This window comes from Pediculus humanus, genomic scaffold, assembly GCF_000006295.1.
Source record: "Pediculus humanus corporis 1103172107383 genomic scaffold, whole genome shotgun sequence".
NCBI lineage: Eukaryota > Metazoa > Arthropoda > Insecta > Psocodea > Pediculidae > Pediculus > Pediculus humanus.
Window position 1 is genome coordinate 785469 of NW_002987010.1, and position 17082 is coordinate 802550.

The following is a 17082-nucleotide window of genomic DNA, read 5'->3' on the forward strand; positions in this document are numbered from 1 at the left end:
CCGTCATGATTTTCATATGTCGATCCAAAACGACGATCATGGAAAAAACTCTGGTAAATATTAAATCTTGTACTCCATACGATATCGTATCGATACCGAAAAAAAATATTCCCGTCGTTTTCCAATCGAATATCGAAAATTTTTCTAATAATTGTAAATTTGTAGCAGGTTTAACAACGTACGTTGATACGTCATCTTTTTTTTTTTTCTTATTATTATTATTATTATTAACGGTCAAATTATTATTATTATTTTTCCCGCGTAAATTTTCCCTTTTGAAATTTCCGCCGCTCTCTTTAAAACCCCTTATTAAATTCGATATTGGATTGTTTTGTTTTATTTTCTGCCCTCTATCGGTCGTTTTATGAATTTCATTAGAGCGCGTTCTCAAATTCAAAACAAAACTTTTTTCCGAATGATGTCTTTCGATCATTTTTCGTATCGTTTCATTTTTACCTTCTTTCGCGCCATCGCCGCCGCCATCGCCGCCGCCATCTTGACCGTTTATGGTTTTTTTAACGATCGGCGTCATAAATATACCTTCTTTTGTTATTATTAATTGTACAATGGGAAGTGACAATTCGTGAGTTTTAGCATGTTTAACCATAAAATCAACGGGTTCTCTCGTATGTTTTATTCCCCATAAACCTCTCGCTTCATGTTGTCCTAATAATTTCAATATAAATTCTTGCGGAAGGTCATTTTCCGTTACTTTAACATCGTCCTCGTCCATTGTTTGATTACTCTATGGAAATAAACAAACAAACAATAAAAATCATCACCGCGATGATAATAATAATATTTAAATTTTTTTTATCTTTGTTTAAACCGGATGTGAAACGACACGAAATTCATCACCGATTAATTATTTTGTTTTTGTCTGCTTTAATATTTATTTACGACGTGTTTTTAAACATTATTTTCTAGTATCGCCGCCATCTTTTTTATATCATCAGCGAATTAATTTTTTTTTACGTTATTGCGTAACGTTTTTTAAAATAAAATTTCCCATTGTAAATTATCATTATTATTTTGGAATGACTTTGAAAATGAAAAAAAAAATTTTTTTACAATCTTAGCGAAACGAGGTTATTAGTTTAAATAATTAATAATAATAATAATAATAATAATAATAATAATAATAATAATAATAATAATAATAATAGTAATAATGATAATGCGACTGTACAAAAATATATATCATTTTCTTTTTAATATTTATTATTATTATTATTAATGAGAAACAAATTGTCACGTGGTAGTTTGAAAATAAATAAATTAATTATATTAAAAAAAATTTTGAGTCGTTTAATAATAATAATAATAATTTAAAGTTTAAAATTAAGACGAGACGAAATTTTCTGAAAATATTAATCAACGTTTATCGAAACGCCCCCTTCTCCCTCCTCCCCCCTCCCTCCAAAAAAAAAAAATTACAGAAAATTTACAGAAAAAAAAAATCTCTTACGAATAATAAGAATAATAATAATAATAATAATAATGAAATTTTCGTAACTTTTTTCTTTCTTTTTATTAAATAATAAATTCAAAAACTTGGATTAGAAATAATAATAATAATTGTAACGTGTAAATAGAAAACAATAATTAAAAATATTTCCGGACGTGTGTATAATTTTATTTGTTATTACTAAAAATAACGACGTGGGAAAACATTTTTTATTATTATTATTTAAAAATAAAAAATAATATTAATAAAGAAACAATAATGACACGAATTCATTTTTAAAAAAAAAATGTCGAAAATATTTTTTATTTACATTTTATAAAAAAAAAAGAAAAGAAAAATTCGCACGAAGTTTTTTGTTGAAATTTTCGTGGTAAAATTTTTTATTAATATATATATAAATAAATATAATAAATAAACCAAATTTTTTTTGTTATGAGTTCAAAAATAAAATGTTACGTTTATTTAATTAATTATAATAATAATAATAAAATGTAGTGCGCGATATCGTTTGTTTTTTTAGTTTTGTAAAAAATTAAAATATTATTACGAAATTTTAAATAAAAAATAGAAAATTATGAAAATAATAATAATATTATTACAAATTACAACTTGTTAAAAAACAAAAAAAAAAAAATTAAATGACATAATTTTTTTTTTGTTAATTTAAATTAAAAATTTCCGATTTGCTAACTCGATATTATAAAACTATTATTATTATTATTATGGTCAGTCTTAAACGCGACGAGGCTCGTATTTGTCGGGATTTTTAAGCATTTTTCCCAGGTTTTTACCCGACGATTCCTTAGGGATTATTATTATTATTATTAATCATTCGATAATATCTTTTCATGTTAAATCATTTCCCTATTTCGCTTATGTAAAAGTAACTTTAGTAAAAATTTAAATAATAATGTTTAGCTTACCTTAAAACCAATATTGTTTAACTTATTTGAATTTCAGGTACATCAATACTCAGGAGCACAGCATCTTAAATCTCATGAGATTTATCTTTTTTTCAACCTGTAAAATTTTAATAAATTATTAATAACGTTTATAATTTAAAAAAAAAAAAAAAGGAATTTTTCTCAATCGTTTTAATTTAAACAAATTGAGTGACATTTTTAATAAAAAAAAAATTGTTAAATGTCCACGACAACAATTAAATATTAATTTTATTATTATTATTATTATTATTATTATTATTATTATTATTAATTGAAAAATTAATTCACCTGTTTTAAATTATGAATTTATGTAAAAAATAATGTGTCGTACAAAGGCTACAACTAAAATAAAAAATTTTACATTAATAAAAAAAAAGGTACGTTAAACACCTGAGTTATTCAATATGTGAATTTTAACTGAGGAAGTCCATCCGGTTGTCTATGTAGATTTTTTTTTTTTTTTTTTTTTGTATTCCGAAATGAACCTGAACGAATGAGGGAATCATTCAAAATTATTATTATTATTACACGACATATGTTTTTTTTCCCTGCGGATTTCTTCCGCTTTTTGTAAAAACGTTTTCATAAATGACTTTATTTAAAATTTAACAATTTATTAATGCAAACGTCATGATTTTCTTCTTTCGAGATAAAAAAAAAAAATCTTAATCATCTAGAATTTTAAATTCCTGAAAACGAAACAAAACAAATTAATAAAAAAAAAAAAAAAAAGATGGCGGACGAATAACCCTTCATTGTTAAAAAACGTTCAACCGGGAAGATGTGTCACGGAATAGACATTGAAAAAAAAATTTGTTTTTTTTTCTATCATAACAACAAAAAAAAAAACCGTTAATTTAAATTTTGTGTTAAGAAAATAAATTTTATTAATTTTACATAAATTTTTATGACGTCACAAATTAAATAAAAAAAAATTTTCAATAATTCCACACGAATTTACTTAAGCCATTTTTTTTTTTGCTTTTCTTATGCCACGAATTAAGCCCCTAAAAATTACATAAAATTTTTTTTTTTTTTTGTAAAATAACGAATAATAAATAAATAAAAATTTATTATTAAATAAATAAATAATTAATTAATGGATGAATTTATTTTAAAATAACAATCGTAGCAAGCATATTACTACAATATTTTTATATGAAATACATTTCGAAAACAATTCGTTCATTTTTTTTTTCTCATAATTTTTTTATTTGGTAGGGCTAATTACATAAATAAAAATTATTATTATTATTATTATTAATGGTTATAACTTTACGATATAAATATAAATGGAGTGATGATAATAATGCATATCAGTCTTAAAAGTTATCAGGTGGAAAAAAGGTGATTGACAAGGATTTTGAAAAAAATAAAAATCCTTAAACGGTACCTTAAAATTTTTTTTCGGGAGTTAAACGAGTTAAACGTTGTAATTATCATATAATTAATATTAATAATAATAATATGATATGTTAAATAATTTATAAATTTTGTACGTCGTTTAAAAGTAAAAGTTTAAGTGAATGTTTTTATGTACATAATTATTATTATTACAATCGAGTTGTTGTGTTTTTTTATTTATAGTTTGTTTGTCAAAAATATAAAAAAAGGTAATTTTTTGTTTTATGAAAGTTTGGAATTGTAATTTTTTACGACAGACATTAATTACTTAAAATAATTGTTTATACATGTGAGATTTATGAAAAATACCAAATTGATCTTAATAACTATGAGTATCATTATTATTATTGATAACACCCTTGTTACTTTAATCTATATCATTTACAATTATAGTGCCTAACTTTTTAAAGTATGTATACGTAAAAAGGATAGAGAGAGAGAGAGAGAGAGATTATAAACTTTTAAGTAATTTGTTTAAGCTGTAATGACTATCATTTTGTTTTTTTTTTTTCATATTAAAATCTTTGTTAAGAATCATGAGTAGATTTTCTATAATAGAATTTTCTGTATGAAATTATTAATTTAAAATCAATAATAATAATAATCATTCTAGAATGTTTTTTCTTGTTTCTACAATATAAAGATTAAGTTGTAATGGCAAATAAATCAGGTAGCACATGTATAAATAATTTTTCCTTTATCTAAAAAACATATATGAAGGAAAATATTAGAACAAGTTGGGTTAACAATAAAAGTTGTTATACATTTACCCATGAGTTATGTTAATTTTTAACAAAATGTGTAATTATAACAATGTTAAATTTAAAATCAACAGGTTTTTTTTTTTGTAATAAGTTATGCTATTATTACAGTTTCAAATGTTTTAAAACAATAAGTTTTCATAACAGGAAAATTATGAGAAAAAAATTCACATTGAATATAGAATACATTTCACCTGTTTAATTTGTAACACTAAAATTTTTTTTTTTTTTCATTATTGTGATGTTATGTAATTAACTTCACAAGTTTCTCAAAGTTTTATTTTTGATTTAATGTATATGCCCCATTTTTTTTTTTTCAACAAACTGGGGGCCCAATGAAAATCAAATTGTAAAATTGAAAAAAAAAAAAATTTTTAATATGAATATGTTTGATCATCAAATCAAAAAATTTTGTTTATAATTAACTTATTTATTTATTTATTAAAAAAAATTATTATTTTATTTTCAGTTAAAAATGGAATTTCCTTTGCTACTACTTACTTTAGGAATCCCTATAATTATTTATGTAAATGCTGTAAGTATGATTTACACTTACTATTAGGGAGCAAAAAAGGTTTGGATAAAACTTCATTGTTCCAAATTTGATATTTTCAGCAAACTGAAAAAAATTCTAGTGAACCTCTTCCATATCCAACCTACGAAAGAATTCCTAGAGGATTAACTTTTACATGTAAATCAAGGGGACCTGGATACTTTGCAGATCCTGAAGCTGGTTGTCAGGTGTGGCATTGGTGTTTGCCATCGGGTGCAAAATACAGTTTTCTTTGCCCTAATGGAACTCTTTTCAATCAGCGAGTGAGGTAAACCATAAAATTTAACTATAACTCAACACCCACCCTCCAAAAAACACTTTAAAAACATAAAATCTAAACATAATAATTAAAATCAATTTGGTAAACGATCCATTTTGAATTTCGAATGGCCGTTAAAAAATTAGTTCCAAAAAAATCCGCTGAGCGCGTACACGTAAGCAAAACAAAGAGAACGATTAATCGAAATTATCGAAACAATAAAAATTCGTTAATAATAATTTAATTGTTTAATTAAAAAAATTAATCGTAAGTTATTTGATACTAAATTTTTTATAATTAATTAATACAAATTTGTGCATTTTAATAATAAATTGTTTTTTTTTTTTTTTTCAGGGTTTGTGATTGGTGGTTTAATGTCGACTGCATGGATGCACCAAATAATTATAACGTCAATGATGATCTGTATAAAAATGCCGATGGAAAACCTATATAAAAAAGAAATTAGTTTTTTTTTGTTTGTTTGTTTGTTTTGATTTGTTTTGTTTTATTTGTTTGTTTGTTTAATAACCTTAGCAATTGGAAAAAACAAAAAAAAAACCTTTCATTTCATCCACACTTTAATTTAGAACAAAAATTTTTTCATTTTTTCCAATGACAATCATCTAAAAATTAATTAAAAACAAACAACAGGATATTTTTTATTTTTTTTTTCGTTCTTAATTCAAATTACAAAAGTATTAAAACAAATTAAAACTATTAATAGACGACTATTGTAAATATAAATAATACTTAACAAAGATTTAAAAAAAAAAAAATTACACATATTTTTTTTTACATATATTAAAAATTTATTTTGTCTTTAAAAAAAAAACATTTACGTTTGACCTATTTTACCTATTATTATTATTACTATATACCTGTTAACCGTGTCATTTTTTAAGGTAATCACCAAAAAAAAATAAAAAAATAAACTCATTAAACAATGATTTAAATTTTTTATTAATAAATTCATTGAGAGAATATTTATATATATTGGCCATAAATGTCTTCCATGTTGGAAGAAAACAATAATTTTTTTTTTCAACCTTGAAAATTTTTTTATAACTTAAAGATATATGCAAAGCTTATTCTGCATTATTCATTCATTCATTCAATCATTCATTCAATCATTCATTCATTCATTCACTTAATAAAAAAAAAAATAAAGTAAAATGTTCCTCTCTCTCTCTCTCTCTCGTAGTCTCACATGTAAAAAAAATGTTTTTGTAATGACTTTTGACCTTTTTTTTTTTATTAAATTAAATAAATTTTAATTTTTCATTTTTAATTCATTTATTTTCGATAGAATTGCAAATTTCAACAATCCGCCATTTTTTTTTTTTTTAAAAAAACGATTAATAACTCACTAAAAATTTTATTTTTTACATAAATAATTTTAAGGGGAAGCAGAAAGAAAGAGAGAGAGAGTGTGTGTGTGTGTTAAAAATAAACTAAAATTCATTATTAAAAACTTTTTAAAACTGTTTTATTTATAGCAAATTTTTTTAAAGTTTCGAAACTCTTTGATATCTAGTAGAAAATGACAAGAAAAAAAAAATGTTTTTGTTTGCAGAGGAACAAAGAGCAACAAACAAAATTTTTTTTTTTAGCCATTTATTACAAAACAATTTTTGGGATTTTTTGTTTTTTTTATTTATTTTTCGACATTATGTAATTGTTTAATAACAAAAGAATATTTATTTGGTTTTAAAAAAACAAAAAAAATTTTTTTAAATATCCATCATTCAAATTTAAAATCAAATGATCGATTATGCAAAAGTAATTAAGGTTAAAGAAATAAAAAGAATGATGATGATGATGATAATAAAAAGTACATATTCTACCAAACGGTACATATTTTTTTTTGTAATTATTATTATTATTTTTGTAAAATTTTTATTTCAAGGGTAATTAAATAGAGTAAAAGAGTCAAATCACAGGGGGAAATTTGCAACGCACAGGGAATCCCCTCAGAAAAAATTAAAAATTTCTTTTTTTTTTTTTTTCAGGAGAACAAAGAAAAGTTTAACGAAATATGACTGATTAATATTTTTTATAACTGTAAATTTTTACTTCCTAATTTTTCCTTCTTTTCTTCTGCTTTTAATGGATAACCGAAAGAAAATTAAATTTCCTACCCTATCCTGTTACCCCAACCTGTCGCTGAGTTTTCATTATTATCGAAATGATTTTAATGGTTACGTATATACATCCGCCATATTTATTTTCACAAATTTAAACTTTTGGATAATTAATTTTGTTTTGTTTGCATCATTTTCCGTCTTTGTTTCGTCTATAAACCGTTTTGAAAGTTTTGGCGAAACCGATGTGTCATTAAATGATGATATCTTCTTAGAAATTTTCCTTTTAGGTTTACTCACATTAGATTTCATCTCTCCATGAACCAAAATTTTCACGTCCGACGTATTCCTTACCCTTAATTTGTACTATTCGAAAAACAAAAACGTAGCATTACAACGGTAATATATACGGTTGGCCAACCATGGATGAAACGACATATTCGGAATCGTTAATACAATTTTTTTTGCCAAAAGTCTAAAGGAGGAAGAAGAAGTCTTAAGTTGAAAGAACCAGATTTAACCTTATCAGTCAAATGTGAAAGAGTGTCCGAAGCAAAAGGATAGAAAAAAACAAAAGAAAAGAAAAAGTTTGGACAAACAACAACAACAACAAATGCAAAAAGTGATTTTTTAAATTTATTATCACGATATGTGATAAAAAAACATTTTGTGTTTAGTTTGAACATACTTTTTTTTTTTTTAAAATGTTTTTGTTGTTTTTGTTTTTGTTTGCAAAATTTGCCTTCTCACAAGATACCACCAACATTGAGGTGAGTACCAACATTATTAACTATTTCATATAACATTCATTCATTCATTCACAAACGAATTGTTTGAATTAAAATTTTTTTTTTAACCGAAGAATGAATTTCGTTATGTAATGATAATAATAATAATAATACACGGATTTTGTAAATAATATGAGAATTTTACCAAAAGGGGGGATTTCATAGTCGGGATATGAAGAAAATTTTTTTTTTTTTAGGGTAACAACGAAAGTTTAGAAGAAGCTTTACAATTTCTTCGAGAATATGATGTTGAAGGAAGCGCCATATGTACAAGAGTAACATTGGCACAATGGAATTTCAGTACAAACGTATCGACAATAAATAGAAAAAAAATGGTTTGTTATAATAAATGTGGCAATGATTATGGCAGAACGGTAATTTTTCGTCACGGACGAAATGTTATAATAAAAATGGTTATGTTTTATGTTGTTGTACAGGTGATGGAACAAACATTATACGACAAATTTCAAAAATTATCACGGAGGAAAGCAACAGAATTTGCATGGACGAAACTTCCCGATCCGGATGTCAGGCGACAAATGAAAAAATTAATAACACAAGGAAGATTTTCATTACACGACGATCAATTTAACGAAGTAAAGGAAAAAAAAATTTATGCGAGATCAACGTAGTTTGCAGACGACAATTTTAGCTGATTCTTGCAAAAAATAATTTTTTTTAAAAATTTATTTCAGCTCAAGGACGTTATAAGTCAAATGAAAGAAATTTACACGAAAGGTACAATATGTCCGTACAATAAAAATCCAGTTTATTGCGATCAAAAATTGGAACCGACATTAACGAAAATAATGGCAAAATCAAGAGACTATCACGAATTGTTACACGTTTGGAAATCGTGGAGGGATGCTGTTGGACCCCCGATAAGACAAAAATACATAAGATATGTAGAATTGGCAAATCAAGCTGCCAGATTAGATGGTGAGACACACGTTTCATTTATTTTTTTTTAGTTAAGGTTATATTAATCCTTAAATTCCTTTCTTCGTAAGGTTTTAACGATGCTGGAGATCAAATGAAATCCGTTTATGAAATTCCAAATTTCGAAGATCATTTATCTGAATTATGGAACATGATCGAACCTTTTTACAAACAACTACACGCATACGTCAGGAGAAAACTTATTAAATTTTACGGATCGAAATATATACGTCACGATGGTCCGATACCAGCTCATCTTTTGGGTATACCTTAAATTTCCTTTTTTTCTCCCTGGAATTAATATTATAGGAAAAAAAAAATTCATTTATTCATTTTCTTATTTAGGTAACATGTGGGCACAATCTTGGAAAAATATCGAAGAATTAATTATTCCTTATCCCGGAAAAACAATCGGTGATATCACACCCGAATTGATAAGACAAGGTTATAATCCGCTCAGGTAAATTTTTTTTTTTTATAATAAAAATAAAAATGTTTAAAAAAATTGAAATTAAAATGGATTATCGCTTTTAGGATGTTTCAAGTTGCCGAAGAATTTTTTATATCCCTTGGATTAAAGCCAATGCCTCCAGAATTTTGGAGACATTCACTTTTAGAAAAACCAATCGGTAGAGAAGTTGTTTGCAGAGCTTCGGCGTGGGATTTTTGTAATAAAATGGATTATAGGTTTCTTTTATATCTTCACATATTTTAAACCGACGCAAAAAACATAAAATATTATTATTATTATTATTGTTTTTTTTTTTCAGAATAAAACAATGCACAGAAGTCACGATGGAAGATTTTCTAACGATTCATCACGAAATGGCACACATCGAATATTATTTACAATATGCAGATCAACCTTATTTATATAGAGAAGGAGCGAATCCAGCATTTCACGAAGCTGTTGGTGATGTCATAGTACTTTCCGTTCAAACACCCAGACACCTTCAAAGAATCGGTCTTTTAAATAACATAACCGACGATTACGGTACCCCCCTAAATTTTCTAGCACCCCATAAACAAAAACAAAAAAATGTCAAAAAAATTTAATTTAATTTTAATAATCGTTTTCCAGAAACGAATATAAATTATTTATTATCCATGGCATTGGAAAAAGTGGTTTATTTACCGTTTGCATATATAGTAGACAAATGGCGGTGGAACGTTTTTGCAGAAGGGATTAATAACATGAATTCAAAATGGTGGGAATTGAAATTAAATTATCAAGGATTGATACCACCCGTGCCTAGAAGCGAATCTGATTTCGATGCTGCTGCTAAATATCACGTAGCTTCCGACACTCCTTACATAAGGCAGGGGGAAAAACAATAATAATAATAATAATAATATTTTCTAAATCGGGCGCCATATTGATTTGAAATTTTTTAAAATAAAAACAGGTATTTTTTAAGCGTCATAATACAATTCCAGTTGTACGAATCTTTATGCGAAGCTTCGGGGCATTATGGACCACTTCATACCTGTGACATTTACAGATCGAGAGAAGCCGGACGTTTGCTACGGTAAATATTTTTGCTAATGTTTAATTATTTTTCATTCTAGAAAGTTCCACGATTAAAAAAAATTATTATTTTTTCTTTTCTTTCAACACGACACCCGAAGAGAAATATTACAATCTGGATCTTCTCGTTCTTGGTCTGACGTCATCAACGTTATGACGAAAGGAAAAATAAAAAAAATTTCAGCAAGTTCTTTATTGAATTATTTTAAACCTTTGTTAACCTGGTTGGAAGTACAAAATAAAGAAGAATTATACGTTGGTTGGACTACCGGTCCTCACGATACCGGTAAGATTATGGATGACGTCATCACAAGACGGTGATCCCGAATATACTACACGAAGGACGTAATAATTAATTTTCTCTTTTCAGCTTTGTTTGCGGATTGGTACAGGAGCGGAAAAGGAAAAATTTCCATTACGTTTTTCCCTTACCTTATTTTTTTTCTCCTTTTATTTTTTATCAAATGAATAACTAGAGTACTTACTCTAAATAAAAAAAAAAAAAAACATTTTCAAACCTCCGAATGAAATTTATCACGGCACTTCAAGGATACCTAATTAAAAATATTCAATCAACCGTGTTCAAAACACTAATTAATTATTATTATTATTATTATTTTAAATATAGTTTCCTTTTTTTTGTTTGTTTGCGTGCGTTTATAGATATACACTCTCTCATTTTAACCAACCATTTTTTTTTTGTCCTTTGTCTTTCTTCTTATTTATATACTCACCTCTCACTTTCCTTATAACAACAAAGACAAGGAATCATATTAATCAATTATCAAAGGAAAGAAATACAAAAAATAAAAAATAAAAAAAAAGGAAAAATTAATTCCAACAATTAAAAACAACTCTTCTTTATTTAAAAGTTTTTTTTTTTAATTATGACCAAGTGTTTCATATTTTTCTCCTTCGCGTAAGGGCTGTGGAGTTCAATTGCCTCTGACCTAACTAAACGTTCTCAGCGTCTATCAAACACTAAAATAATAATAATATTTATAAAAAAAAAAAAAAAAAACGTAAACGTAAACGCGTACGGCAGGCACTTCTTCGAAATCATTTTACGTTCGTTTTTAGCTCGACCGAATCTTTCGGAAAAGCCCCAGCAAACTTTTCAACGACTTCAAAAGAATTACAAAATTTGATTTACCGAAAAAAAAAAAAACATCATCATCATTATCATCATTAATAAAATAACGATCAAATCCGATTTTAATCATTTTTTTTTTTTTCTCCACATTAAACAAGCCGTGGGGGGGGGGAAATCCACTCCTCCTCTCCCTCCCTCCCTTTCCATACAATTTTAAAATTTCTTAATCGACCAAACCGAGTAAAAGTAAAAAAAAAAAAAAAAAAATTAAATTAGTAATGATAGTAATAGTAAGAGTAGTGGTAGTGGTAGTGGTAGTAGTAGTAGCAGAAGTAGTAGTAATAATAATAATAATAATAATACAATTATTTTTTAGTGCAAACATTATTCAAGAATCAACCGAAACTCGATTTAACAATGGTGGGAGATTGCGGAAATTCAATTGCGAGACCCGAGAACATTTACAGAAGCACCTGAACACAAACAAAAATCCTTTCCTTCTTCTTATACGTACTTTAACTCTCACGTATGTAACCACACACGCACGCACACGTGCAAAGATACGCGTAGTACACGAAAAAAAAAAAATGTTCACGTGTATACAATTTTTTTTAATTACACACGCACACGTTCTTATCGTCCTTTTGTTTTTTTTTTTTTTTTTTTTTAAAACCTATTCGATATATAAAAAAAACAACATTTTCCACGTAACACCCACAAAGGTTTTGTTTAATAAATCCTTTCTTTCTTTCTTTCTTTTTCTTTTTTTTTTTCCCTTTTTTTTTTTTTGTTTTTAATCCTACGTATAATCTTAAGTCCTACAATTCCTTATCAATGGCTAACCCTAAAAAATTCAGTCATTAAATTTATATAATTTTTTTTTTTTTTTTTTTTTTCGGTTTTAAAAAAAAAAAAAAAAAGGTTAAAGAAGTAAAATAAAAAAAAAAAAAAGGGGGGGGGGGGGGGGAGAAAAAAAAAAAAGAAAAAAAATTGTTTTTTTATAAACCCTCTTTTTTCGTTTAAAGATTTAAGTTTTTCTTTTTTTCTTTTTTTTCTTTTTTTTTCATTTGAAGCTGTCACATAATTTTTTTTTTGAAATCGTTCTGCCTACTTGATTATATATAATGATAATAATAATAAATTAATTAATAATAATTAATCAATAATAATTAATCAATAATAATAATAATAATAATAAAAAAGACAGAAAAAAAAAAAAAAAAAGATTTCCCGACTTTGAGGATGGGACATATATATATATATATCTCGATCACGTAATGTAGACACCCCAGGGCAACGTAACTAAGTCTTTTGGAAGAACTCCACAACCCTCAGACAAAGTATAATTTACTTAAGTTACGACTTAAGTACAACAAAATCGTTATCCATCACGATACTCGGTATTTCTTTTAACTTTTGCATAAATTTACTTTTCTTTTTGTCTGAATTTTCGCAATTCATTGCTTGACTATGAAGTTTGAGTACTTTTTTTTGTAGTTTTTGAAGTTGAATTCGGCTATCTTTAGCGTCCTGTTGCAAAACGTTCATAATTGTCGCTTTCCAATCGAAATTTTCCTGGCTCGACGCGGCGTCCGTTTTCACCTTTTTGGGCTTTGAAGCGGCTTTTTCACCTTCACCCTGCTGATTATTATTACTCTTGGGGGGTTTGACTGCTTGCTTTGACGCGGTTTTCGGCGACTCTTGTTTCTCCGCAATGTTCTCCTTGTTTTCGGACTTCTTCGGTTTTTTCTCCTTCTTTGCCGCGGTGGCGTCGCCACCTGCTGCAGCTTTCACCTTGTCGTCGCTCGGCTTAGCATCCGGAGTAGCAGCTTTTTTTACTTTTTTCCCTCCTGCAGAACCCTCATCCTTTGCTGTTCCTTGATTCCCCGTGCTGCTTTGATTTTCAGATGATTTCTCTTGTTTTTTCTTTTTTTTTTTCATACCTGCTTCACCTTGATCTGGAACAAAATCGTTTGATTCAGTCTGACAACTGTCGTCAGCTTTTCTCTTTCTATTAATCTTTTCCACTGCGGACTCAATGTCATCTGTTAACATATCAATATCATTATTACCTTCAACTTTCTGAACCTTTTGCTGCTCGTCTGCATTCTTTTGTTTTTTCTTTTTTTGCTTATCGGCCTTGCCCGCATCTGCGTTGTCTACAGGCTTTTCTTCTTCGTTTGGCCTTTTCCTTTTCTTATCTTTCTTAGCTGTGTTGTCATCGGGTTTGGCATTATTTTTAGCTACGCTCTTGGACTCTTGTTTGGCATCCTTCTGTTGTTTTTGTTGTTTGGGGTCTTGTTTTACTTTTGGTTGCTGTTGTTGTTTGGACTCTTGTTTAGTTTTTGGTTGTTGTTGTTGTTGCTGTGTGGACTCTTGCTTGGGCTTTTGATTTTGTTGTTTAGACTCTTTCTTGGGTTTTTGATTTTCTTGTTTGGACTCTTGCTTGGGTTTTTGCTGTTGTTGTTGTTGTTGTTTCGAGTCTGGTTTTGCTTGCTTTTGTTGCTTTCCTTCACCCTTTTCAGACTTGACATCTCCCTTTTGTTGCTTGACTTCTCCCTTTGATGGTTTTTTCTCCTTGGAATCTCCCTTTTTCTCCTTTTGTTGTGTTACCTCATCTTTAGATGGTTTTTGCTGTTTAGAATCAGATTTAGATTGCTTGACTTGCTTCCCATCTTCTCCCTTTTGCTTAGATTCATTCTTGGACTGTTTGGATTGTTTTGGATCTTGCTTGGGATCTTGTTTGGATTGTTTTTGCTCATTAGAGTCTTGTTTTACAGGTTTAGTTACTTGCTTACTTGTAAGTTGTTTTTGCTCTTTATTAGCTTCAGCAGCTTCTAAAAATCATAAAAAAAATATTAATAATTTTTGTTTAAATTTATCGGGTGAAAAAAATAAATAATATTTTTAGCATTTACCCTTTGAAACTTCCGTAAAAACAACTTGAATTTCTTCCCATACTCTATCAATTAAGTCATTTTTAGTGGCATATTGCCTAAAAGCGTTAGTCACAAAATTAACGAATTTAACCTTTTTTCTAGGAACGTTATTATATTTACTAATGACCTTAATAAAGTCTCTCTCATCTGGTTTCAGTGTAGATTTTTTTAACACCGTTTGCATACACTCATGCCATACCTGCTGCTTCAGATCACCTAAGCATAAAAAAATTGAAAATTACCAAAAATCGTGTTCGCGAAGGAATCAAATAATTAAATTTCTTAAAATCTAGGGTAATTTTCAATACCTTTGTTATCAGTGGTCTTGGCTTTACTTCCCTTCGCGGAGTATCTTTCGTTCTCCGTCACGCATTTGGTATGAGATTCAACCTCATTACCCTTGAAATCTTTAAGACAATCCATGCAAGTTAGACTTAAATTCTTAATCTTGCATTTGGTTTGCTTATGTTTCGCCACTGCTGTTTTCTTAACTGAGTCCCCACAATTAGAGCAAGTAAAAACCACCATGGTCGGGAATATTCAAGCCTAAAATATAAGATTCCCTCAATTGAGAACAAGAAAACTAAAAACTAAAGTGCAATTTAAAAGTACTTTAAAGATCTATCAGTGTATTTATCAGATAATGTAAAATTATTGGCAAGCTATGGACCTCCGCGTTTAATTTGTACAACAAACAACTTTCAGAAAAAAATGTGGCCGGTGTGAGCTCAATTTTCTACAGCTAATAAAAACCGTTATTTAATAATAAAAAAAATGCAGCCTTTTGAATAAACAAAAGAAAACGACCAAAATATTTAATACTCACGTATACAAATGAGTAAAAAAGAAGTAATATAGCTTAAAAATTAAAAAATAATAACTATTTGTCTCTCACATGCGCCATGCATTGAACAAAAAATGGCGTTAATTTTGACGCAGACAATTTCTACGATTTGCTACTACAAATATTCTTTTTTAAAAGCAGGAAAGCACGTTTAAAAAGTGATAATTTAAAACGAAATAGAATAAAAAGGTTAAAGGAAAACTAAAAATATTCAATAAGATATTTTTTACATCTGTTTATTCCATTAAGGAAAAGAGTATCTTTTGCAAAAAATAAATAAAAAGTGTGCCCCAAATTTTGCTACGAATCAGTGTCTCATTGAGCCTAATTTCTAAACAACGTCAATCGTAAAATGACGTGTGTCTATTTTATTATTGTGTTATAACTGTGTCAGAATACTTCGTTTTTGATCATTTTTTTTTAACATTCAAATTGGTAAGTTTAAAAATTAATTAACTTAACTTTTAAAAGAAAACTACTTGCAAATTATTTAATTTTTATTTCATTTTACTCCACTTTTTACAATGACTATTGTGAAATTTGTAAAATCATATTTTTTTAATATTTTAATTATTTTAAATGATAAAAAATCAATCGGCGTGTATTATTTAATGATAGTTTTTAATTTATTCTAATTATTATTATTAATATTGTTTAAAATCTATCAAAACGTTGTTACATTGGTTAGTAAAATTAAAAATTTTAAAAAATGTTTTTAAGGAAACTGCTTAATTGGTAAATAAAATTAAATTTTAATTCACTTAAATTTTATAAAATGCTCTAACTATAATATCTTAGTTTTATTTATAAACATTAAATAATTAAATGATTCATTTAACATTATTAAAATTTGCTATTACTCGATTTCTTAACATTTACAAAAACCAATTTATTTTATATAAATTTAATCTAAACCTTGAATACAATGCAAAAAAAAACTTATTTAATATTATTCGGCTCATTACATTTAAATACAGTTCTGACTAGTTAGGGGTTTACACATAAATGTGGTAAATTTTTTTAAAACTTTTATAGGTTTTCGATTTGCTGCATGAAGTGAGTAAAAAATTTAAAAAATTATAAATTTTAACTACTATTGAACTAAACATGAATATAAATCTTATGGTTGCATTCTTTACGTATCGCTGTTCACATTCATATTTATTTAATTTTAAATTATTAATTATGTTGATAGATATATGATTGAATTCGAGAGAGAGAGAGAAAGAGAGAATATTATAAAAATTGATTTAATAATTTTTTTCGATAAAAGTTAAAAATATATATGTGAGGATACAATTTTAATATTTTTATGTGTACGATTTAGAAAAATTTAAATGATTTTAAAAATAATATAATTTCATCGCATTTATATTTAAATTTAGAATTTCATCATCTCTTGACATTTTAATTCATCATTTATTACAAATTTTTTTATTACTTATATCAATGCATCACCATTTTTATTTTTATAAAATATA

General features: G+C 26.8%; 4 protein-coding genes across 4 annotated transcripts in view; 2 read left to right on the top strand and 2 right to left on the bottom strand.

Moving 5' to 3' along the window:
- Positions 1–733, bottom strand: part of Phum_PHUM034370 (uncharacterized protein) — a gene marked incomplete at both ends in the record, with an annotated part of 1053 nt that extends 320 nt beyond the window's left edge. Inside the window, 2 exons of the mRNA XM_002423015.1 lie at positions 81–195; positions 304–733. Of these exons, the coding sequence (XP_002423060.1) occupies positions 81–195; positions 304–733 (545 nt within the window). The remainder of the gene's footprint in view (positions 1–80; positions 196–303) is intronic.
- Positions 734–5052: 4319 nt separating this feature from the next.
- Phum_PHUM034480 (uncharacterized protein) lies at positions 5053–5843 on the top strand (the record flags this gene model as incomplete). The annotated part of the gene is made up of 3 exons (XM_002423016.1): positions 5053–5112; positions 5193–5398; positions 5744–5843. The coding sequence occupies 3 exons, from the start codon at positions 5053–5055 to the stop codon at positions 5841–5843; spliced, it is 366 nt and encodes a 121-aa protein (XP_002423061.1).
- Positions 5844–8174: 2331 nt separating this feature from the next.
- Positions 8175–11046, top strand: Phum_PHUM034490 (Angiotensin-converting enzyme, putative; the record flags this gene model as incomplete). Its single annotated transcript, XM_002423017.1, has 11 exons — positions 8175–8240; positions 8456–8632; positions 8696–8854; positions 8954–9197; positions 9269–9460; positions 9543–9641; positions 9743–9884; positions 9968–10191; positions 10279–10516; positions 10604–10726; positions 10827–11046. 11 exons carry the CDS (start codon positions 8175–8177, stop codon positions 11044–11046), a joined length of 1884 nt encoding a protein of 627 aa, XP_002423062.1.
- Positions 11047–13174: 2128 nt separating this feature from the next.
- On the bottom strand, positions 13175–15285 carry Phum_PHUM034500 (Cell growth-regulating nucleolar protein, putative; the record flags this gene model as incomplete). The annotated part of the gene is made up of 4 exons (XM_002423018.1): positions 13175–13573; positions 14351–14652; positions 14737–14973; positions 15066–15285. 4 exons carry the CDS (start codon positions 15283–15285, stop codon positions 13175–13177), a joined length of 1158 nt encoding a protein of 385 aa, XP_002423063.1.
- Positions 15286–17082: the final 1797 nt, after the last annotated feature.